The sequence below is a fragment of the Phyllostomus hastatus genome, unplaced genomic scaffold (genome assembly GCF_019186645.2).
Source record: "Phyllostomus hastatus isolate PE091 unplaced genomic scaffold, TTU_PhHast_1.1 phas_contig_113, whole genome shotgun sequence".
In the NCBI taxonomy this organism is placed as follows: domain Eukaryota; kingdom Metazoa; phylum Chordata; class Mammalia; order Chiroptera; family Phyllostomidae; genus Phyllostomus; species Phyllostomus hastatus.
Genome location: NW_025333530.1, coordinates 3,742,768 through 3,766,691, shown reverse-complemented (window position 1 = coordinate 3,766,691; position 23,924 = coordinate 3,742,768). Strand labels below are relative to the sequence as shown.

The following is a 23,924-nucleotide window of genomic DNA, read 5'->3' as shown; positions in this document are numbered from 1 at the left end:
GGATTCCCTGCTCCCGGGTAGCCCCGGCTGCGGTTTGACTGACCAAAGATTCGAGCGGTTTAAGAGGCGATCCAGGAGCCCTCCCCCCTATGCCTGCCCCCCCGCCCCCCCCCGCCCCCACGCTGATAGTGCACGGCTATACCATCTTTGACCTTCCAAAATCAGTGGTTTAAATTTAATCTGGACCTTTTCCTTTCCAACGGGCTGGCCCCAGCCCGTTGTTTAAGTTATAACCACAAGTTACAAAGGAAAGTCATGAAAAATATTTTTAAGTAACCTGATTAGCTTTAATATATGATGAGATAATTTGGCAGTTGTTTTTCAGCAGATGGAGGAAGGCAAGAAACAGAATATGTAATGGCTAACTTTACTGAACAATTAATAAGGATTAACCGTATTCACTGTAACTCAAATGCTAATATATACCACTTAACTAATGAGATAATATGGGGGATGATGAAACTTTCCTCTACAGTCAAGGTTCTTCTGACTGGCCCAATAATCAAATAGAGATGAGACAGTTTAATAAGAGAAAATAACCAAATTTGACACATATATGGAAACTTTGTATACTTGAGAGACCCCCATGCACAAGAGGTTCCAGGACAAAGGGAACATGGGTAGGTATATAAGACAACCTGAGGCCCTGGCTGGTATAGCTCAGTGGGTTGAGCTTGGATTGAGCTTGGATTGACAGTTCAATTCCCAGTCGGGGCACATGCCTAGTTGCAGGGCAGGTCCCCAGTGTGGGAGGCATGAGAGGCAACCATACATTTCTCTCCCTCTTTCTCCCTCCCTTACCTTATCTAAAATTAAAAAAAAAAAACAAAAAAACTTCCTGGGCTAGACATGACATGAAGGGGCTTTTTGGGGGGGGGGCTTCAAATATGTGTTAAAAGTTCTTCCAAGTAGCCAAGGGGTTTTCCTAGTGTCCTTACTATCCACTGATGCCTTCAGTCTTGTTGACCTTACTCTAGGTCTAGGCAGAGGATCTTTTCATACTTATTGCTTCAATAGCTATTGAGAGGAAATCATTATTACAATGTATATCAGTGCTTAAATTCTGTGTGTGTGAATGAAAAATGTACAGAATAACAAAATTAAACAGATGGTCTGGCAAAAATAGTATATAGGGAATACCAGTTGTGAGAGGCCAAAGCCGATGACTAAACTGGAAGATCAAACCGCAAAAGATGACTGATTATAAGCTAATTACATAGTTCTTAGTATGAGGCAGTTTTTTCCGTTTAATTCATTCTATCCACATTTTATAAATAAGGAAACTCAGATACAGAAGTTACATAAGATCCCCAAGGTCACAAAACAAGCCAATCATGAGAGCTGCAATTTGAACTCAGGCAGTCTGGGTGCCAGGAATTAGCTTTTAACCTCTACACTAATTTTGCCTAAAGAGAGACTTGCTTTATAAGCAGAGGAGTCAGCTTTGATTGGACGATTCTGCTATCAAAAGCACTGCCATTATGGAAATATCGCTACTATGTTGGACAGGACAGCTTCTAGTGAAGTTCAAAGAGACTTAGGGCTAATTTGAGGGAGAATACCAAACTTTCTCCTGAGCTACAGCAGACAGCTCTTCTTCAAAAGTGAGCTTCAAAAAAAAAAAAAAAATTAGAGGAGCTTCATCACAATATGAGCAGCAGACAAAAAATGTGGTTAATAATTTCACTTAAAAATTATGGATACACCCCTGGCTGGCGTGGCTCAGTGGGTTGAGTGCCAGCCTGTGAACCAAAAGGTTGATGGTTCAATTCCTGGTTCGGTCCCCAGTCAGAACACTTGCCTGGGTTTCCATCTGGGTCCTCAGGAGAGTGTGAGAGGCAATTGATAGATGTTTTTCACCCTCTCTTTCTCCTCCCCTTCCCCCCTCTCTAAAAATAAACAAATAAATCTGAAAGAAAAGAATTATGGATACAGAGAACAGACTGACAGCTGTCAGAGGGATGGGTTGGGGCTGGGTAAGAAGGGTGAAGGGATTAAGGTAAAAAAAAAAAAAAAAAGGAAGACTCAAGGACAAATAACATTATGGTGACTGCCAGAGGGAAAATGGGGTGGGAGGATGTAGAAGAGGGCAGAGAGAGAATATCTGGAAGTAGACTTGGGATGGAAGGAGACTTGACTTGGGGTGGTGAACACACAATGCAAAGCACAGATGATGTGTGGCAGACTTGCATACTTGAAACCTGCATAATTTTATTAACCAATGCCACCCCAATACAGTCAATAAAAATATCAAGTATTTTTAAAAAACAAATCAAGGAATTTGAAAATCCAAGAATTTCAATAGATAAGAAGAAAAAACAACTGCATCCAGAATAATTATAGCACTAGCGTGGTCTATACTTGGGGAAGTTTAGATTCCTAAATGAAAACTAATTCTGATCTTTATTACAGTTGTCAAAAAGTTGGAATCAATTCAGGATTACAGTACAGAACAGGGTCAGAGCATAAAGGCAATTAATTGTTAAGTAGATGGCATCACCCCAAGGAAGTCTCATATAGAAACTTGAGAAAACCTGCATTTATGTGGAGGAAGAGAACACACCAAAGTAGATAGAGCAAGAATTGTGAAAAGGTAGGTAGCAGAGAACCAGATTACGCTGTAATGCGCTGCACCCTCTACCCCTATTTCTTTTAAAATCTGTGAATCAATTCCCACTCACACCCAGCCTGTGAAGTCATCATCACCTGTGGTGAAGCAGAATCAAAACAAATAAAAGGACAGCACATTTTTCATTCTAAAATTCAAAAGTCACAGTTTAGGTGAGAGAAGAAAGATTTGTAAATCCATTTCTCTTGCCACCAACCAATACTGGTTAAGTGGAACTCGGGAGAAAGGTTAGAGCAGGAAAGCAAGCCAGAGGATTAGCCATTGATAAGCATCCCTGAGGCAAGGCCCTGACCCTGTGCCCTGCAGACTAGCCACAGGGGTCCGTGCCAATAGAAACACACACAGGATAAATTCAGTGTGATAAGAGGAGACCAGAGTTCCCCGATTCAAGCTGTTTTGATGAAAAAAGTAGCCCACACGAGCACTAGAGGTTATACAGAAGTTTGAGGTGGCTGCTTAGAGTGCTTGGATATGAAGGGCTTGAGGTAGCCTCACACAAAGTCCCCCATAACCCAAATAGCCTGACAGCTAAATAGGTGATTTTTCCTCTTGTAGCTGTGAAGAGTACAGAAGTTAGCTGTGCTGGAGCTGGTGCTCCTCAAACAGCCCAATTCTGAGAAAACTGGGCATCACTTCACAAGTCAATATGTGGTGTCACCACATCTGGGATTGAGGTAGCTGAGGACCACAGGAAAGCCTAGGACAGAAGTGTGAAGGGAACACTCCTGACAGTGACAGGACGTAAACCTAAAATTTATGAAAAGATAACTGAATTTGAGTTTAGATGAAAATGACTAAATTAAAAATTCTTCCATGAAACAGAAATGGAGTGTTGGCATAAAAAAAATTAAATCCAGTTAAAAAGAGAATTAAATATTTTTGCATATCTGAATTTGTAGCTTTGAGTTATCATCCCTGCCCCAGGAATCTTTCTCTCAGTAAAGGCCCATCCTGTATTCATTAGCCCCTGTGGTTTTCTAGAAGTTAGCTTTAGAAATCAGGAAACAAACTGAAAAATTGAAAAAATTAAGAAAGTTTTAGAAAAAAAATGTGGGTATTAGATTCATAATACAAAGATGCTTGTTATTCACTTCTAATGAACTTCTATGACAAGTAACTTCTGTCATAGTCTATTGGAATAACTCCTTGTACTATGTTGGATAGTGTCCCCCAAAGCCTCACCCTCATACCTGGGAAGGTGCCTTTATTTAGGGTCTTTGCAGAGAAAAGCAAGTTAAGAGGAGATCATACTGGAATAGTGTGGGCCCTAAATTCAATGACTGGTGTCCTTTTTTGAAAAAAAAAATATTTATTTTCAGGGAAAGAGGAAAAGAGAAAGAGAGGGAGAGAAACATACATCAGTTGCCTCTCACATGCCCCCAACAGGGGACCTGGCTTGCAACCTAGGCATGTGCCCTGACAAAGAATTGAACCAGAGACTTTCAGGACAATGCTCAGCCCACTGAGCCACACCTGTCAGTACCAATGACGGGTGTCCTTTCAATAAGAGAAACAGACACACAGGGAGAGAGCCATGTGGAGTTGGAGGAGACTGGAGCGATGTATCTACAAAACAAAGGCCAAGGTCTTCTGGCAACCACCAGAAGCAAGGAAGGAGACAGGAACAGGTTCTCTCTAGAACTTACAGAAGGAACCAATGCTGCTAACACCTGGGATTTGACTGTGAGACAGTAAATTTCTATTGTTTTAACCATCCAGTTTGTGGTACTTGTTATAGCAGCCATACACAGGAAATTAATACACTCATCCTGGGTCAAAGTATACATGCTGTTTCCTTGTTTTCCATTGACTGTATATGCCCCATAAAACATCTTCCTTGAAATCCTAGGAAGAACAAAATTTGAAGAGAACATCTTTACTAGGCATATGGAAATGTTTGTGCCCTAATGTGGAAATAAATCTCTAGGTCCACGATGGAGCCACTCCTGCCCAGGGTGCCAAGTCAGCAAACTGAAACTTAGGTTTAACTCTTATGTGCCTGTAAATGCTCCTCTTAACCAGAAACACAGTATGTCCAGCCAGCCGATCCCCAACTGTACTGATTTTCTTGTTCTAAGCAAGGACAGATATGTAACCTTAGTCAATTAATCCAAGTCAAATACTCTTTCCTTATCCTCTGTTTGACCTGCTAGCTTTACAAGGAAATCCCTGAGCTCCTAGCCAATCATTCCTTGTTTCCATGCTGCTGTGCTGCTAATGCTCTTTAAAACTCATTCTTGCCCAAAATCCCTTGGGAAGAATGCTTGTGAGGCACTCCTCTCCTCCCATCCAAGGATTGTTTTCCTTTGAATAAACAACATCAAACTTGTTACTAAATTGTTTTATTTTGTCATTTGACACCACATATCTAAGAAAGTAATTATAATAAGAAAATACACAAACAACAGTACACAGCTCCTAAAAGTAATTTTCCTGATTTATCTTGGGATGTAGAGAAAAAGAGACAAAAGAAGATATCTTAGGAAGTTCTTAATGAGTGTAAGACAGAAGTCCTACTTGTCCAGAGAATGATGTTTGGCCGTGTTACATGTTGCTCTACCTTTAGAGGATATGGTTTTGTCAAGAGTGGTTCCCAAGCCTATGATTTCAATTTTACAAATAGTGGGACCCTAACTGAGCAAGGAACTGCACTGGAAAGCGTGAGAAATTTTTAAATGATGAAAATCTTTTCCCTGCCTTTATGCTTTAGATTTGGAATGATCCCTCAGCCATAGGCTAAGGGAATGATTCATGTCACATCGGTGTGTCAGGTCTCAGACAATGAGGTATTGGCTCAATTAAGGGAAAAAGTGGGGACAGGCTAGTGGTCCAGAAACGCCTGATTTAAGGCAAATGTATTCTTACTGACCACAGTTTACCATTCTGTACACTGAGTCTACTTCAAAATGCAGGCCAAGAAGCAACCCAGCACCTAGTCCTTACCTCAGATGGTATAAGTGTACTATAAAATGTTCTTTTTTATTCAGTGAACACAGTAGAAGGTAAACAAAGGTCAGATTCTAGAGATAATACAGAAGCAGAATTATAATGTGGTATGGGGAGGAAGCAATAGAGATTACATCAAAATTCCTAACCTGGGAGACTGACATAGTTGTTAAGTAGAACAAGTTTGTGAAAGATGAGTTGTTCGAGAAATTTCTGGAAACACATGTTGATCTTAGGAGGGAAAGGTGGGCTGGAGACAGTCTGGAGGATCAACATGCAGATAGTGACTGAAGCCAGGGAAGTAGATGCAGTCATCCAGGAAGAGGCAGCAGCTCAGCGACAGTAGAGAACTGAGATGAAATCCTGAGGTGTACAGTGAGAAAAAGTGCAGATGACAAGGCAGAGAAAGCTGAGAAAGAAATGTGAGACCAGGAGACAATGGCATCTTCAAAGCTAAGGGATGAAACAAATTCAATAACTAGGAATGTTTAAGGTGCAAATGGGCATTCACTGATAACCTCGGCAAGAGGACCAGTGGGAACATAAATCCCTAAGTACCAAGCAGAAGAAGAGACAATCAGACTATGGACTACTTTTAAGATGTTTAGCAAAGAGTAGAGGAAAGGGGAAAATAAGGTCATAATACATAGTGCAGTGAGGCATAGTGCTGGATCAGGGCACAGGAAGGCATTTTTTAAAGGATGGTGGACACTTGATTATGTTTGTAAGCCAGTGTGTGCTGGCATCACCTGGAGGAGTTATTAAAATTTAGATTGCAGGGCCCTGCCTGGAGAGTTCTGAGTCAGCAGGCTGAAGTAGGGCTCAAGAACTTGTATTTCCAACAAGTTCTCAAGTGATAATAATGCTGATGGTCTGTAGATCAAAACTTTGAGAACCCCTATTGTAGGTTAAGAAGGAAATAACCAAAAGAAGTATGTCTGGAAGACAGAGGAAATGTAGATATTTTTTTAGTAAAACACAGGAGGCAGAAGGGATTCAGTGAAGAGGTAGAACAGTTGGCCTTGAGTAAGAAGAAGTAAGGTATCTCTTTCCTCTGAGACGGGGAGGTAGGTGAAGATATACACTGTTAGAGGTGAAGTTTAGAAGTGGAGAGATGGCAAGTTATGAAAGTTTGTGCCCAAGGCCTTGGCTTTTTTTGTCTGCTTATTTTCTCAAAGCAAAGTCTTCTCTTGGAATGCAGGGGCTAATATAGAGCAGAAGAAAAAAATTCCAGTTACAGGAAAATAACCTTGTAAAGAGGTATTCCTAAGCCCCACTCCCTCCCTCCGTCCCTCCCTACTAACACCTTATTACTAAACTGTCTCTAGCTTCAAAACTTAAATATTTCACAAGTTTTCAAATATATACCAAACATGGAATAATTTATATTTTTAACTTTCATCTAATATGAAATTTAAATTTTAGTTAGGACAAGGCCTATCCAAACTAATGAATGAATGTATTAACCCCTTTCAGGTTTGGAATTTTGACCTCTTCCAGGCATGAGAAGCATCTGCTGAAATCAATGGCAAAGCTACGTTTCCTGACAGCTTTCATTTTGAACTAGACTTTGAAATCTAAGAGAAATAAATGTGTTACTTTTCATATTTTTGATTCCAAAGGCTGGCTGAGATTTACTATTTTGCCATGAACTATATAAATATACCTATTATAAAAATTTTAAACTCTTAAAGACTTATTTTACAGTAGAACATCAACATTTTCTGGGTAAGTGGAAGCTTTTATATTACATTTTTATTTTGCAAGAAAATAAATTATACAACTTAAAAATAAAATTCAAAAATTAAGCAGTTCATCAAAATATTTCAGCCTACTGCATACAGAAACTGCTACTATTTAAAAGTGTACAGCATTATCATCTCAGTATGTAGTGGCACACATTCAAAATTGTATATACCATCCGAGGATAGGTTACAACTTAGGAACTCAAATTTGTTCAACACTCCAGAAGACATATATAGTGTAGATGACAGGAAAGCCCTCATTTAATGTTTAACTCACAAACATGACCTTGGAAGTTTGTAAGATAGCATTCCAGTCATTTACAAGAAAATAGAAAAACCACCTTGAGTTTAAGATAGCAAATCTTTCTGGCAAATTAGCAAATCTTTCACCCAAATTGAATTTTTAAAATTTGCCCTTTGGGGGCTAATGAAATCCTCCTGCAAATAATACATAATGCTTTTAAACTACCCCAGTCATATTTTGTATTAAATTTAATAGGAAGTAAAAACAAAAAAGCTAGCATTCCATTTTTTAGAATTTTGACATTTATGCACAAAGTAAGAGACTTAAACAAACAGGCTGACAAAATGCAGAGACCTCTCCGATAAATGTAAAAATTGGAAGACTTCAGAATTTATTTCAAGATCCTCATCAAATCACTGGAACCATAATGGTCTAATATTCATCTCATTGTAAGCATTAAAATTGTTCTATATTTTTACTTTGTAAATTTATTTTCATTCTATTTACTCTGGCAATGAGATGGCAATAAAGGCTAACGTTCTGGAGATGACTTCAGCTTTAAATTAGAAGACAAATGTTCAAAGCTTAAATTAACCTGTGAAGAGTCCTATTGCCATACTACCTATGGGGAAAACAAAAGATATATATATATATTTTTTTTTCCCCTTAACTATGTCAAGTTTCATTCCTGCTCAGATAGCACTAATTTTAAGTGCACGTTATAGAATAGGAACCTGATAAAGAATACTAACTTTGATTCTGTCTTTAGCAAATTGCTGGTAAGCTTTTTTTTTTTTCAGATTCTTTTTATTTAAATTAGCAAACGTATCATCAAAACATATTTAAAGGAAATTCAGTAATGGTATAGACACCTTGTCAACTGAATGGTTTTCATATACACCAAAAAGTACTTAAACATTTGTGTATATAACAAAAAAATTATGAAAACTGTGAACCTATAGTATTTACTGCTGTTATGTTCCCCAAAAATACGATTAGGACATAATTAGCTACTTAAAAATTTATAAAATTTAATAGAAAAGTTTGCTATGAGTTACCCACTTTTGCATTAAATTTGCCTTTATTAAATCAAAACATCATGGCTTTTACTCTTAAATTTCTTTCTTTAGAAATTCCACAAAAGTTCTGAGAACAATTATGATTTAAAACAACAAATCTTAAACTTTAAAAAATAGCCTGTAACATTTCCTTCCATTCTTGTTTCCTTTGGCATTCTTATATTAGATAAGCAAATATGCCAACAGAAAAATATCTGTTAAGCATGAGGACCACAATTATTACAATTTGTAAAAATTTTTTCCATTGTTAGCAGTCATTTAATTAGAGAAAAAGGTGAGCACTAATTTAAGTCTTCACCATATATATACTTGGTCTAATAATTTACATATGCTACCTTAGAGCTCAAGTGTTAAGATTTTAAATTAGAAACAAAACTCCAATTTCTTATCAGCTTCAGAACAGGCATTTGAGTATAACCAACAAAACCTTAAGTGTTTTAAATTTGCTTTCCTTCCTTTCACCAGGTAGTTCACAAAGCCTTCGGGGACTGGGGGCTGACTCCACTCTGCAGTGCTGCTGGACGCCTTTCCGTGCTCCCGCACCCCATTTCCTACTCTCTTCAAAACCATATGTTAGAAATTTTACTCAATATCAAACCAGATATACAATAAGGTCCAAGAAAATTTGAAACATGTACCATAATGAATAAAAATCCGTTGCACCATACTTTCCCAATGGGGAATATGTTTTTCTCTTTTAAGTTGTTCATGTTGTGAAATCTGAAACTCTTTACTACTCTGGATATTCAGTTACCGGCAACTAATAAGTTGCTACTTTGGATTGACTAAAAGGAACAAGGTAAGAATTGCCTTCTGAACATTTAAAAATGTTTATTTTTAAAATATATAAATATATATGTACATATATTTGGCAAGTTTACTGCTCATATTAAGATCGCAACAATTTTGCTTATGCTTTTCAGGTTTTCCCTATGCGGTGGTTTTTCTCATCCTAAATGACTAATAATTACTACTTTTAAAAAGAGAATGTCTTCCTTTCCAGAAACCTGAGGCTACAAATCCCTAACCAAGAGACTTTAAAATACCAAAATATTTCTATGCTACAAATTAAGGGATCAGTTACATAACTGTATTATAGGAGAGCAGGAGATTCTGCCTTGTTTTTAATAAATTTGAGTATGACATAACAAATAGTAAGTATACATATATTATACATACATTAGGTATACATATATTATACCATATATTATACATATATTATATGTATACCTAATATTTGTTTTATATATGTAGTGTATTAGTAAGTATACCTAATTTCACTATTTTGACTCTGCAATCAAAATGACCTACTTATCTTCATACTTTTAAAAAAATTGAAGAAATCATTAATATAAGGCCCACTTTTTCCAAACAAGCTCTCCAACCATATAAGATAAAAAATACTCCTTATCCTTTAACAACAAACAACTAAAACAACAGTCTCCTGATTAAAGCAAGCCAGTATCTGTGAGATGGAAAAATTTAACACCATTTTTAGGCCACCATTAAAATCCGGTTATTATGCCGAAGCAATGTTTGAACAAACAACTTGATACTTACTAAATACTTATCTTCTCACCTACTCCTGCCCTCTCCCAATGTTGGGTAGACCAGCTCACTCTTTTGATCAACAGAAACCAAGAGTGCTATTTCTGGTTTTAATTGCATTGTAAAAACAAAACATAACAGCATTTTTCAGTGCACAAACATGTGAAGATCCTCCCTTGTGCAAGTACATTTTTGTGAGAAGGGGAAAAAGAGGGACAAAAAGCAGTAAGAACCCCACCCTCACCCTTCCCAACTGTATTTCTTCTGGTGGGTATAAGTCAAATTTTACTTTTAAAAGTTCATAAAGGGCTCTTCATGAATGCAAGTGTCTCCACAAAACAGCATGCTGTTAAAGAGTGTGTAACATGAAGGGAATGCCATCATGCTAACTAATGTGATTGGCAAAACAGAGTTGTTTTGTTAGGTAAGGCAGAGATTTTAATATTTATGTAATTGAAGTCCAAATAAACCTTCCTCCAGCACAAGCTGTTACAACTTTCTGCCCAAGCACTCCAAATTTTGGGTTCTTATTATTGCCCATGATATTCAAAATTATGCCATATATATGAAAGTGTTGATATCAGATTCATCTCTTCTGATGTATTTGTGCTCTATTAGCCATTCTATTTGCTCTTTTATCATTTTCTTTTGTGGCAAGAACATGTTTTTCAAAATTTCTACTAATTCAGTCTGCAGCTGAGCATTACTAATTTTCTTCCTCATCTTCATGATTTGTATGATAGCTTCCTAAAAGAAAAAAATGAAAGAGAATTAATATACTAAATTGTTTTAAGGAAAACAAAAAAAAAGGACTTTTGATATATTTCACTCTCCATCCAACATCTAGCCAAATGATTACAACCACTAAGACAGCAATTTTCAACTGGTGTGCTGCAGTGTGCCACGAGAATTTTTAAAATGTGCAAGTATATGACTCTTTAGTCAGGGACACTGACCTCTTTTCCCTTAGACTGACAAATAAAAAAACGACAATGCCCAACACAACAACAGTCTGGTGTGAACACCCTGTCTTGAACTATAAATATATAGGTCATCTGACAAGAGTTATGTCTTACTGGTCATGTCGTATCATAAGATGGAGTCTGACTGGTTAGTTCTTAGTACCAGAAATCCTTATATACAAGTATAAGCACTTGATTTTTAAAAAAGTCACTTTGGGAAAAAAGTGTTGGTAATTACTATTATTATTATTATTATTAATTGTAAATCAATCAAAATTATACCTATTTTTTGACAGGCTGGTATATATATTCTTCTGGTGTGCTACAGAATTTTAGTAATTAGATTATATATGTCATGAGATAAAAAGGTTGAAAATTGCTGCAATCATTGATTAAAACTGAGACCAGTATCTTTTACTTAACAAATAAAAATATCTTTTTTCACCCACTGTAAAAAAAATCTGATTACAGGTTTTGAAAAGTGAGGAAAAGTGAAATTATCTACAGTCTCTCTGCTGAAAGAAAACCATATCTAATGTTTTGACCAAGTCCTTTCATTGCTTTTTCCACACCATATACATTTAAAAAATTTATCTTACCTGTGAACATAATATGTATATAATCCGGTATTGTGTTAAAAATCAATTACAATACAACAAACCCCTTCCACGTAATGTTCCCCTTGTATTCAGTTATTCCTGTTTATAGTAGCAGAAACTAGTTGGTATCTGTTTTAAAAAATCAGTGATCACTACTTTTTATATTTGTCAGATTAATAAATTACATGTTATAAATATTATCTTCACTTTGTGCTGATTCATTAAATATTTTCAGTTTCATCAGGAGTAAGCATTTTCATCTACATCAATGTGATCAATGTTTTCCTTGATGGTTTAATTTCTCCTTTCTTTAATTCCTCTGCTGTTACTAGGAGGTTGGGTGAATTCTTCCCACTGTCAATACATCCAGACACCAGGCTCTTGATCACAGGGGTCTGTGTCAAGGGTCCAAACACAAAGAAGAAAGAGGGAAAGTCTCTCCCTTCAAGCACTTGAAGACTACTGGAAGCAGGGAGGAGAAGATGAACAACTGTAAATGCCCTAATTTCTCCCTTCTAGATTTGATAGAGATGAAGATGGTGGTTGTATTAAAGAACTCGAGAGAAAAACAGAAGGCACAGGGGTTCGGGCTCTGGTCCCCATCTAATGTGCTGGGGGTCGCTTGAAGAGGGGAATGATATGATGAAAATAATTTGCACTTCTGAATCTCTCTCAGTTCCCTCACATGATGCAGATGGAGTTTAGAGCTAATAAACCTGCGACAGGGCCTTTAGTGGCAGGAGAGGGTGAACCTGCAGCAGCAGATGATAACAACAATGCGTGATACAGACCAAGGGGCCACATAGAAGATGTGGTGGTACAGTCTCTGAAAGCACAAGAAAGAGCTCAGTGAGAGCACAGGACAGGTGAGAGCAGGGAAGTAGCTATGTGGTCCTTACCAACTGGGAAAAGAATACACCATAGTTCATCTACTACAGACATCAGCAGTAGAGAGCAACAGAAAGTCAGATTCCTATAGGTGACAGATAAGCTGTCCATAGCAAGAACCCAGGACAATATCACAACTTATAAATACAACAGTCCCTTTATTGTCGCTACAAACTCAAATGAGTTCTTCTAAACCTCAATACATCCCGATGCCATCTGTGAAAAGAGCAAATAATGGGGATGGGTGGAATGGGATCAGGGAGAAATAAAGTCTCAGCATTACCTAAAGGAACAGCTTGGATTACTAGACTGGGCATAATTATGGGTCAGTTTGAGACAAAACAAAAATATTTCATTTTCTCTGCACTCCTTACAGTATTATATGACTATACCTGCCATCCCATTATACATCTCAACTCAAATCCATCTGAAATTTATCCTGGGGTGTAAACTAGGAATATACCCTAATTTTTCCTCTAAGAAGTATAATTTCCTAAAACTTGTTACTGAATAATCCATTCCCTTTAAATTGGCCATAGAGATTATTTTATTGTAAAGTTGGTCTATACTTATATAGGAGGTTTAATTCTGAGGGGTTTTTTTCAACTAATCTGCTTGTCATATTGTATTTTTGTAGATATTTTACACATTCAGAGGAACTTCTCTAGTAACGAACTATAGAAACGATCCTTGAGAGTAGTCTTTATTTTTGTAGATATTTTAATAAGCTTTAATATTTGGCAAGGCAAGTTCAACTACCATCAACTTATTATTCTTCTAAGGTTTTCAATCATATTCATTCTTTCTGATAAAACTGAAAATTAATATGTAAAATTCCAAAAATATTTCTAGTTGAATTTTTATATGAATTCAGTAAACTTGATATTATGGAAAAAACTGACTCATTAAGTTATTTAGCCTTATCATTAAAAAATATGGTATTTCACCCTAACTGGGTAGCTTAGTTGGTCAGAGGAACATCTGGATACACCGATGCTGCAGGTTCGATCCCCAGAGAGGGCACATAGAAAATTCCATTAATGAGTGCACAAAAAAGTGGAACAACAAATCAATGTGTGTGTCTCTCTCAAATCACTTAAAAAATACAAATAAAGAATACAGTATTCATGTTGAGCAAAAAAAGCTAGACACAAAAAATACAGATACATACTAGATACAAGCTAGATACATACACTGATTCAATTCATATGAAGACCTGTAACAGGCAAAACTAAGCAATGGTGATAGGAATGAAGTGGGTTGGAAGGGAGGGACATTGGCTGGATGGGAGACATGGGGAAATTACTGGAGTGATAGAAATGTTTTGTATTTTAATGAAGTGATGGTCACACAGGTATATACATTTATCAAAACTCATTGAAAACTATACTTTGAAATGAATATTCTATCTTACATAAATTATACCTCACTAAAAATTTTAGAAGAAAAAGAGCATGATATATTTATTCAAATCTTTTGACTCTCTCAGTAAAGAGCCACTCTCTTCACATAAAGACCCATAAACTACTTTTTAAAGAAATGCCTATGCAACCTGACCAGGTAGCTCAGTTGGTTAAAGCATCATCCTGACATGCCAAGTTTGCAGGTTTGATCCCCAGTTAGGGTACATATAAGAATCAACCAATGAATGCATAAATAAGTGGAAAAACAATCCGATGTTTCTCTCTCTCTAAAATCAATTTAAAAAAGATAACAACAAAATCTTTGGATTTTCTGGTGTCTTATTTTCCTCTTAAGTTTTACAATTTGTTCACTGAAAAACAGAAATGCAATTTTTATTTATTCATCTTTGTTCCTTTATTATTATATGATCTCTAAGCAACAAAAAAAAATCTAACTATTTTCCTATTATTTGTTTTGTATTTCATTGCATTGGCCAGTAGTTTCAAACAACACTAAGTAAAGACTGTAAAAGTATGGCACGTGGTTTTAATAGAACTATTTGTAAAATTAAAACAATCATGTTAGCTTATAATAGGTATTCATTATCATGTTCAGAATATCATAAGCCTAGTTTTAAAATGTTCCCTAATTTCATATTATAATAGAATAAGAAGTCAAATAAAAATTTAAATATATCAATCCTAGAACTGTAATTTGCTGCTGAGACACATTTACTCAGATATGGTCAAATGAAGACATAACCTAAAATCAAGGTTTTCCCAACCAAGAGAATCTACCCGAGTCCACAAAGCCATATAGACATCTTTTTCTGCGGCTAAGAGAACACCATCAATACAATTTTTAAATTCTAGTAAAATGAAAAGTAGCTCTACCTTACAAAAAGTTTGCATACCTACATGTTTTTAAATTCAAGAAAAATGTGTGAAGATTTAAACACCACCACAATGGCCAACGTTGTTCAAAACTTAGATATTCTGTCTTAACATTACAAACCTGGGTCCTCAGTATCCGTAGCTGAACTATTCCTTCATTCTCTTCTTCTCTCATTCGTTCTGTAGTGAGCTGCAAGCGTCCAATCAAGTTGATTTTACCCCTCTTCTGAACTTTTGCATTTTTTCTACGAAAAACATTGAAAGAAATACTTTACAGGAGAGGCCTTGTAAACATCATACTTACAGCAACATCTGAGAGAAGAGTTAGAAATATTCTAAAACTTAATATCCAGAATTGCTTGAAGGAAAGGTAAAAAATAACCAACATACGTAGCTTTATTTGAAATGAACACTGTGATTTCCCTTAAACACAATAAAGGCCCTGCTAGTAAAATATGGGTGACTATACTTCCTGTAATAACAAAATTAATATATTTTACATTGCCATGAAAGTAACTAGATAACTGAAGATATATAGCTTGTAATTCAGCATTATCTTCTAACTGGATCTTAAGGGGGAAAAAAAGCTTTGTGTGGATAGATACTTTAAAATGCAAAAGGATAGTTTACTTTAAACATGAAAAGCAATATAGCATAATGTCAGATACCAAAATGTACCCATGAAAAATATGTAAAGAAGTAAACATCTCTAGCTCATTAATGTTTAATAAACAACTAAATGGCATAAATGTAGAGTGATTTTCAACTGGTGTGCCACAGAATTTTTAAAACATGCAAAACCTGACTATTTAGTCAGGGGCACTGACCTCTTCTCCCTTAGACTATGACAACAGCCAATGCAACAACAGCTGTCCAGTGTGAATGAAGCAAAATTATATTTAACTTTTTCAGTCAGATTGGCCAAAAATTATATTTTTGGGAGTGCCATAGAATTTTAGTAATTGGTTTATATGTGCCATGAGACAAAAAAGGCGGAAAATTGCTGAGTTAGAATAATGAGTACACAGATGTGTTTTAAATATCATGTAAGAAAACTAATTACTTTGTTAAAAATAAAGCACTAAAATTCAAATAAGGTATTTCTATTTTAGATCAACCAACATAAACCTACATTAAACTGAATTCCTGGTTCACTGAGAAGAGGGTACCTTCTGTAAAGTCTTTGGGTGAGTTGACTTGAGGTTCGTACAGTAAAACTTGACGTTTGAGCTTTGGGAAAGCTACTAAAGACTATAAAATAAAGAGAAAAATTAGCATTTGTTAAAAGCATTAAATACTAAGATCACTTCTCCAACATGACTAATAGCAGTAAAAAAGCATTATAAGCACAAATTCACAATTCAAACTTTTATTTGGTACCTCTATGAACATAATAATGTAAATGTATAATAAGGACAGCGAGAATGAGGAGAAACGAGTTGGTTATGAGGAAACAAATGTTCTCTTTACACTAAGAAACTGGAGAAACTGGTCATACATGGCCCACAACAAACACCACTTGCCAGTTATATACCAGCTGCTTCTCTCTAGGTAATCATTTATTTTGGAACTTTTAAGAAGTCTATAGAGTAGAGATAAAATGTTACAAGGAAGAGGCTAATGAGTACATTTTACAAGCCCACAGGAAGGACCAAAGTTGTCTAATTTTTTTTAACTGATTGATTTTAGAGGGGGGGTGGGGAGAGAGAGAAGACGACAGACTTCTTGTTCCACCTATTTATGCATCCATTGGTTGATTCTTGCATGTGCCCTAACTAGGGATCGACCCCACAACCTTGGCATATCAAGGTAATGCTCTAACTAAGGTAGCTCCCAGAGCCAAAGTTGTCTAATTCTTAAATTTCTGGTCATCATAAAATCTTTTAAACACATGCTCATTATGAACCTTTTGTCGCACTCCTCATAGGTAATATTTAACCACGAACTCAATCTTTTGATCTTTTTGTTTTTTGCCCTTATCCACTTTAGTAACCTGTTTATTTTTAATTTATTATAGTCCATAAATACCTCATTAGTGTATTTTTTTAGTCAAAATGGACTTGAGAATGTTATGAGTTCATAAATTTATTATAAGCAAGCCAACACATTTTCTGCTGACAGGACATAATTTTAAAATCACAAAACAAACAAACCCATAAAGTCCTTCTAAGCTCGGCATCAGGGAGTTCAGTTGCAAGTTTTAGATTTTCAAAGCTGATTTTCTCTCTGGGTCTTTGGTTCCATGCAAACAACACAGCCAGCTGAAACGTTGTTACCTCCAAATCATATTGACCTACTTCATTCTTAAATGTTATCTATAATAAAATAAAATTTTAAAAATAAGAATCTTTTTCATATTGACTACCATCTCTCTACTGTAATATCTCTTACATGAGATTATATATGGGAAAGACTGGTAGTTGTCTACCAATATCTGTTCTCAATTTCTTACATGGTAGGAACATGTTTGGCAGACCTCAATGACAGTCCAGAACAGAGGATTCTCTCTCAACTTTCCTTAAAAGAAAATGTAGCCATGTGACTGAGTTTTGGCCAATAGGATACAAGTGGAAATATGGGAGGGAACTTCTAGAAGTTGCCCTTAACTGAACATATATACCCATCTTTCTGCTGTGCTGAAAGAAACAGTAAGGATCATATTTAATATCTTACAGACGGTGCTATTACCAGAAGCTTCTGTCCCTAACAAGTTCATGGAAGAGATCCACTATTCCTGCTCAAACTTTTACATGTGAGAGAAGCAAATTTATCTTGTTTAAGCAACTCTTACTTGCTACTTTCAGCCAAACCAATATCTTGACTAATAACATTATCTACTTACAATTCCATTTGACATGAGATGATGCCAATGTAATTTTCTACCACTGTGATTTTTTTTATAGAATTCTTCTACTTCAGGTATCAAATCCTCCAGTTCAGTAGGAAGTGAGACAAAGACTTTCTCAGAGCTTCTTGACCAGGCACCGGCATTCAAAATTTTTATATTAACTGAATCAGCTATAGGCAAGAGTATCAGAAAAATATAGAGTAAATCTGGACAATGGATAAAATTCAATACAAATAAACACATACATATGTACAGGGTAAGCTTTGGTGAAAAATAAACAAAACTAAAGATTTTGTTAAAAGTGTATTTTTGTTTACAAAATAAGGATCAACAAGTCTAAATTGTTTTGCAGAATATCTTCAAGGAATGTGGTATTTGCAACATCTTTGTATCTATTACTGTCAAGGTTTATCTATTTTTAAAAAGATTTTATTTTTATTATTTATTTTTAGAGAGAGGGAAAGGGAGGGAGAAAGAGAGGAAGAGAAACATCAATGTGTGGTTGCCTTTCACACGCCCCTCACTTGGGACCTGGCCTGCAACCCAGGCCTGTGCTGTGACTGGGAATTCAACCATCAACCCTTCGGTTTGCACTTAATCCACTTAATCCACTGAGCCACACCAGCCAGGGCCCAAGATTTATTTTTAATTTACTGGAAAACAAAGATATTCCTTTTTAAAAAAGTTTTTAAAAGTATAATGTGTATAATATATAAATTATAAAATACCTGGTAATGCCAATTTATTATTTTTGTGCATTTCCTTAAAAGCTTGGTTCAAATCTTCAGATACTTTAATGTCCTGAAACATTCTAGCGAGCTTGTTTACATAATCTGCTGGCATACCAACTTCCTATGAAAACCAAAGACAGAAGAGGTAATAATATATAATGTGATATATTATTAGGAAAATTTTAAATAGAAAACTAAAATGCTTTAATCTTAGATGCATCAGTACATCTTAGATGCTAAAATATATTCATATATATTAGATCCTTTAATAAGAAATTCTTCCTCTTATTTACTACAATGTTTATAGTCTAGTATCTATTAAACTTGATTCTTAGAAACTAAATAGAATTGTACAGACAATCTTGGCTTTCTTTGCACAATTCCAATAAGCATGAATTTGAGTCACTACAGTATAGATAATAAATAATATCAGTCTCCTAACAACACAGTTCAACTTTCAGTTACCACGATATGTTAAATATGAGTAATGCATAAATTACAAACTTCACTTCTAGCTCCTCAATCTGCAAATGACTACACAAGTAAGAGAGCACACCCCATCAGTGACGAACCACAATATTTCTTTTAAAATCTGTTAATCATTTTATAGTTCACCGACAGACAGCAAAACATGTAGTCTTGTTGCATCCCTGTGTGGTAATGATAAATCCACATGACATTTACAAAAATGGATAATCGAGAGGTAATTCGCCAGTAAAGATGATAAAAGTATACCAATGAAATAAAAGTAATGCTGCAAATGAAAATAAAATAGAACATAAATTGAGTATGGAAGAAAGAACTGACTGGGATGTAATGTTGATACTGCCAATGTTGAAGAATCTAAATATGCAGAAGCATAGAAACTTTGTGAAGGTAAATAACCAACATAAATGAGAAAAGTCGTAGTGACAAAAAAGATTAGGAAGCCCCAGTGGATGTTATGCAAGCAAAAAGTTTTACAACATTGAAAACTCCGAAAGAAAAAATGCTGGAAGTGGATCCAAACTTACAGAAAGTATGACAACTCTCCAAGGCATACAAAGATCTCACTTTGTACTGGAAGTCACATGATAAGAAGGTAAATGCTAGTCAATCTACTGTTCATTTTAATAACAATGTTACTGAGATATAATTATCTACCACCAAATTTACCCTTTTAATGTGTACAATTAACTGGATTTTTGTACAGCATTTACAGTGTTATGCAACAATCACCACCATCTAATTTTAGAATATTTTCATCATCCTAAAAAGAAAATCCATAATTACTAGAAGTCATTCCCCACTTTCCTTTCTCTAGCTCCAGGAAACCGCTAGTGTACTTTCTGTCTGTACAGGATTAGCTATTTTGAACATTTTGTATTAGTGGAATCATACAGTATGTACTCTTTTGTGACTGACTTTGCAGTTAGCATAATATTGTGAAAGTTCATCCATGGTGTAGCTTCTATCAATTCTTCATTTCTTTTTATTGCCAAGTAAGAGTCCATTTTACGAATATACCATGTTATTATTCATCAACTGATTTACATTTTGGGAAGGTTTTGACGATTATGAATAATGCTGCTAGGAACATTCACATACAAGTTTTTGTGTGGTCATGTTTTTATTTCTCTTGAGTAGAACTACCTAACAGTAGAATTATTAGATCAACTCTATGCTTAACTTTCTGAGGAACTACCAAACAGTTTTCCAATGTGGCTGCACCATTTTATACTCTCAGTAGCAATGCAATAAGTAGGGTTCCAATTTCTCCTCTTCCTTTTAAATTTTTAGCTATTCTAGTGGGAGTAAAGTGGTATCTCATTGTGGCTTTGATTAGTATTTCCATAATGATTAATGATGTTGAGAATCTTAGCATAAACTTATTAGCCATGTGTGTGCTTTCTGAGAAGAAATGTCTATTCTAATCTTGTGTGTAGTTTTAATTGAATTGTCTTTTTACTGTTAAATTGTAAGAGTCTTTATATGTTTTAGATATGGCAGATATAAGAATTGCAAATGCTTCCCTATCTACTTAAGTTTTTTCACAAATAAAACATTTTAACCCTTAAAGTCTACGTTTTAAATTATGGTATAATAAATACACATTAATTTTGTGTATTAACTTGTGTATAATTTTGTGTATTAAATTTGTGTATAAATACACATTAGTTTTTCCCTTTTCCTACATATTTGTAATAGACGGTGGGAGTTTTTAATGTTTTGACAAAAATTTCTGAAATCAGTCACAAAACAATAATTGTTCCCACTGATTGTTAATATTAAGATCACTTTGCCTAGTACCAATCTGCGTAAGTTTTACTATGCCACACTACAAAGCAGGGTTCTCGGCAAACATGTAATTTGAAATATATAAACACAAATGAAAAACATACAAGGAGGGATCCTAATAAAACCTTAATTACCTTCTGGAGGGTGGTCCCCTTGTATGTAACACTAGGTGAGTGTTCAAGGAACCCATCTGTATCAGTGCACCAGCTGGCACCGTTGTGAGAGGCTGCTTTTGGTTTCAGGGAATTTTTTTGACGAGTCTTTCAGCACGTTTGCCCATTTCGTGATGGGTGACTTACGAGTGCACCTGCCCACACCGTGCTGAGTGCTCAGTAGTTTTTAACCAAAAACAGTATGACCTCTGTGCCCACCCTTCCTATTCAAGATCTCACCCGAGTGACTTCTTTTTGTTTCCCTGGATGAAAAAATTCCACAAAGGGAAACATTTTGCCAATGTGGAAGAGGTGAAACAAAAAATGGCAGAGACACTAAAAGGCATCAAAATTGTTGATTCAAAAACTGTTTTGAGCAGTGGAAAATACTGCATCAAATGGAGAGTACATTGAAGGTGACTGAAGTTTAAACACGTAAGAATAAGTACACAATTTTTAATAAATAAATTCTGGTTTTTATTGGGTACCCCCTCAGATATAACAATGTATATAATTCTTATATATACATTTGTTATATATTAATCTAGTAATATAATATGTAATACCATATGTAAAAATTAAAAACCCATTTTAATATAACTCAAATTCTATTAAAATCAACTGAAAGGAACAAAAACATTTTGATAGAGGAATTTTGTCAAAATTAGTTATGAATGCCCTAAATAAGCCATCATTATTTACCTATTAGTTATTTCTGCTACACAAAAGTATTTACAAACATATCAATAGTTAAGTATTTAGTACAGAAAACACCTTAAAAATGAAATGATTTGTCCTGTAGCATTATTTAATAAGGTCAGTCCCAATAAGAGTGAAGGTGCTTCACTAAAAGTCCTTATTTAAAAAATATACTTTATCAGATACCACATTTTTAATAGAATTGATTTATATGCTTATAAAATGTTCCCTATTTCTTTGACATTAAAGATAGCACAACAAAATGCATCACTTAACCACACACAAACCATGTGCTATATTAAGAATAAATATTAACAAAAAATTACTTACTCTTAGCCATTCTACCATATTCTCCTCAATTTCACTGTCAGCAGAGATGTCTAATATAAGACGCCGTGTCAAATGAGCTTTGTGATATCTCATAAAAACATCTTTGTTTTGCACGTATTTGAGTACCAAGAGCTGTACAGAAAACAAAGTTACTGTCAATTCATATATATGCTTAGCCATTTCTTTCATTTAGACCTTTCTATATCTCCCAATTGTCAAAATTAAAAAATTTATATAAGCATATATAGAGAGAGGCCAACTAACTGCTCATCTCTGAAAAATAACCAGTCTTGATATACTACCTTACAAATCAGTACATTTGACACAATAACCAAACAACCTTTAAATCCTATAAACATCAATTTTTGAAATTTTATATAAATGTGATAAAACTTTACATGATGATAAAAAATAAACTTTACATGAAAAGCAATGGTTCTTCCCAATATTCTCTTCTACAGATCTTCTTCACTTTTTTTCTTACACTAATGTCTTTAGGCTATTTTGTTTATACTCTCTCTCTCTATATATATATATCTTTACTTATTATTTTCCTCTTTGTGTTCCTGGGCTTATATTACATTACACTAACAACCAGGAAAAAAACAAAAATAAAAGCAATTATTTATTTACACTCACTAGTTCCTAATTACCTATTTCAGACTCACAAAAAGAAGAGAAAAACTCCCTGTCTATCAACAATCATCCCATCACCATCAGCATGATTCCCCCAACCTTTTGTTGTTGTTACTGTTGTTTTTTACCTTTAACAGGTGCTACAATGTAATTATCTAAAAAGAATCAATAAAGGGGGACAATTAAATGCTACTGCCCTTTCTGGAAGCTATAAAATAAAAATTTTCAGAAAGAAAAAAGACTATAGACATCTTATAAAATTCTTACCAGATGCTTACAGATACATATTTTAAAAATTGATGGTATCACATAACATCTAATAAGCAAAACACAAATGCAAAGTAAGGTCATTAAAAATTCTGAAATAAAAAAAATGTACCACTTCTTTAAGTTTTGCTTCAATCTCTTCAGAGGTTAGTTTTTTGCTCAATGGTGTTTTCCTTAGCAACATGTCACAGTAATTGGCAAGCAGCTCAGGGCATTTTGATTCAGGCTGAGTTTTTAATCCTACCCTAAAAAACAAATAAGAAATGATTGATATCTGCAATTATTTTTTCGGGAGCCAATTTTCCACAAATTCCTTATGTTGTAGTAATCCAGTGATCAGAATTGAGTCTAGGGGGAGCAAAAAGAACTTCAGGCATGCAATTTAAGGAGCCACTTACTCTTAGGTTCTCTGAGAATGAGACCTTAAATTTTGTACCCTAGGTGCCTCCTTGCCCCACTCTAGCAATGGCCTTGCCAGTGATTTCTAAAAGATTTTATTCATACAGTTGCTGAAATACTTTTAAATTTTAAAAAATTAATAAATCTACTGGGGTAACATTGGTTAACAAAACTGTTTTAAATGTACAATTCTAGAATACATCATGTGTGTTGCACTGTGTAAATCTGCACATGTAAGTTAACATCTCAACTTTTCATTACTAATGTTAACATCAAATTGTCCCTTCACTCTGAAATGTTTCCAATGTAAACTAAATCCCACAGTGATGTGATATTATCATCCATTTAAAAAAACTGCAAACCACCTTTTCTCAATTAAGAATTTATATCTTTTACTTTCTCAACAAAATTTTAAAACCAGTTTATTTAACCTTTACACTTGAAAGTTCTGCACTTTTTTATTCTACTTCTTTAAATTATGTTATGTACATTCAAGATTTTAAAATTTCTTGTGCATATAAAATCCAAGTGTTATTTTACCAGAATTGAGTTATCCAAATTATTGTAAGTATACACCTCACTAAAAACAACATAATTATAGGGTGTACATAAAACATATAAATATGAAATATTTTACCGTGTCAACTC

General features: G+C 34.9%; 1 protein-coding gene across 1 annotated transcript in view; it reads right to left on the bottom strand.

The window, feature by feature from the left end:
• Positions 1–10,287: 10,287 nt before the first annotated feature.
• CUL5 (cullin 5) overlaps positions 10,288–23,924 on the bottom strand; it is a 101,571-nt gene continuing 87,934 nt past the window's right edge. The window contains exons 12-19 of the mRNA XM_045836537.1: positions 22,990–23,122; positions 21,975–22,106; positions 18,514–18,637; positions 17,780–17,955; positions 17,091–17,252; positions 16,070–16,188; positions 15,059–15,182; positions 10,288–10,938 (exon numbers count right to left, since the gene is read on the bottom strand). Of these exons, the coding sequence (XP_045692493.1) occupies positions 10,744–10,938; positions 15,059–15,182; positions 16,070–16,188; positions 17,091–17,252; positions 17,780–17,955; positions 18,514–18,637; positions 21,975–22,106; positions 22,990–23,122 (1,165 nt within the window). The 3' untranslated portion in view covers positions 10,288–10,743. The remainder of the gene's footprint in view (positions 10,939–15,058; positions 15,183–16,069; positions 16,189–17,090; positions 17,253–17,779; positions 17,956–18,513; positions 18,638–21,974; positions 22,107–22,989; positions 23,123–23,924) is intronic.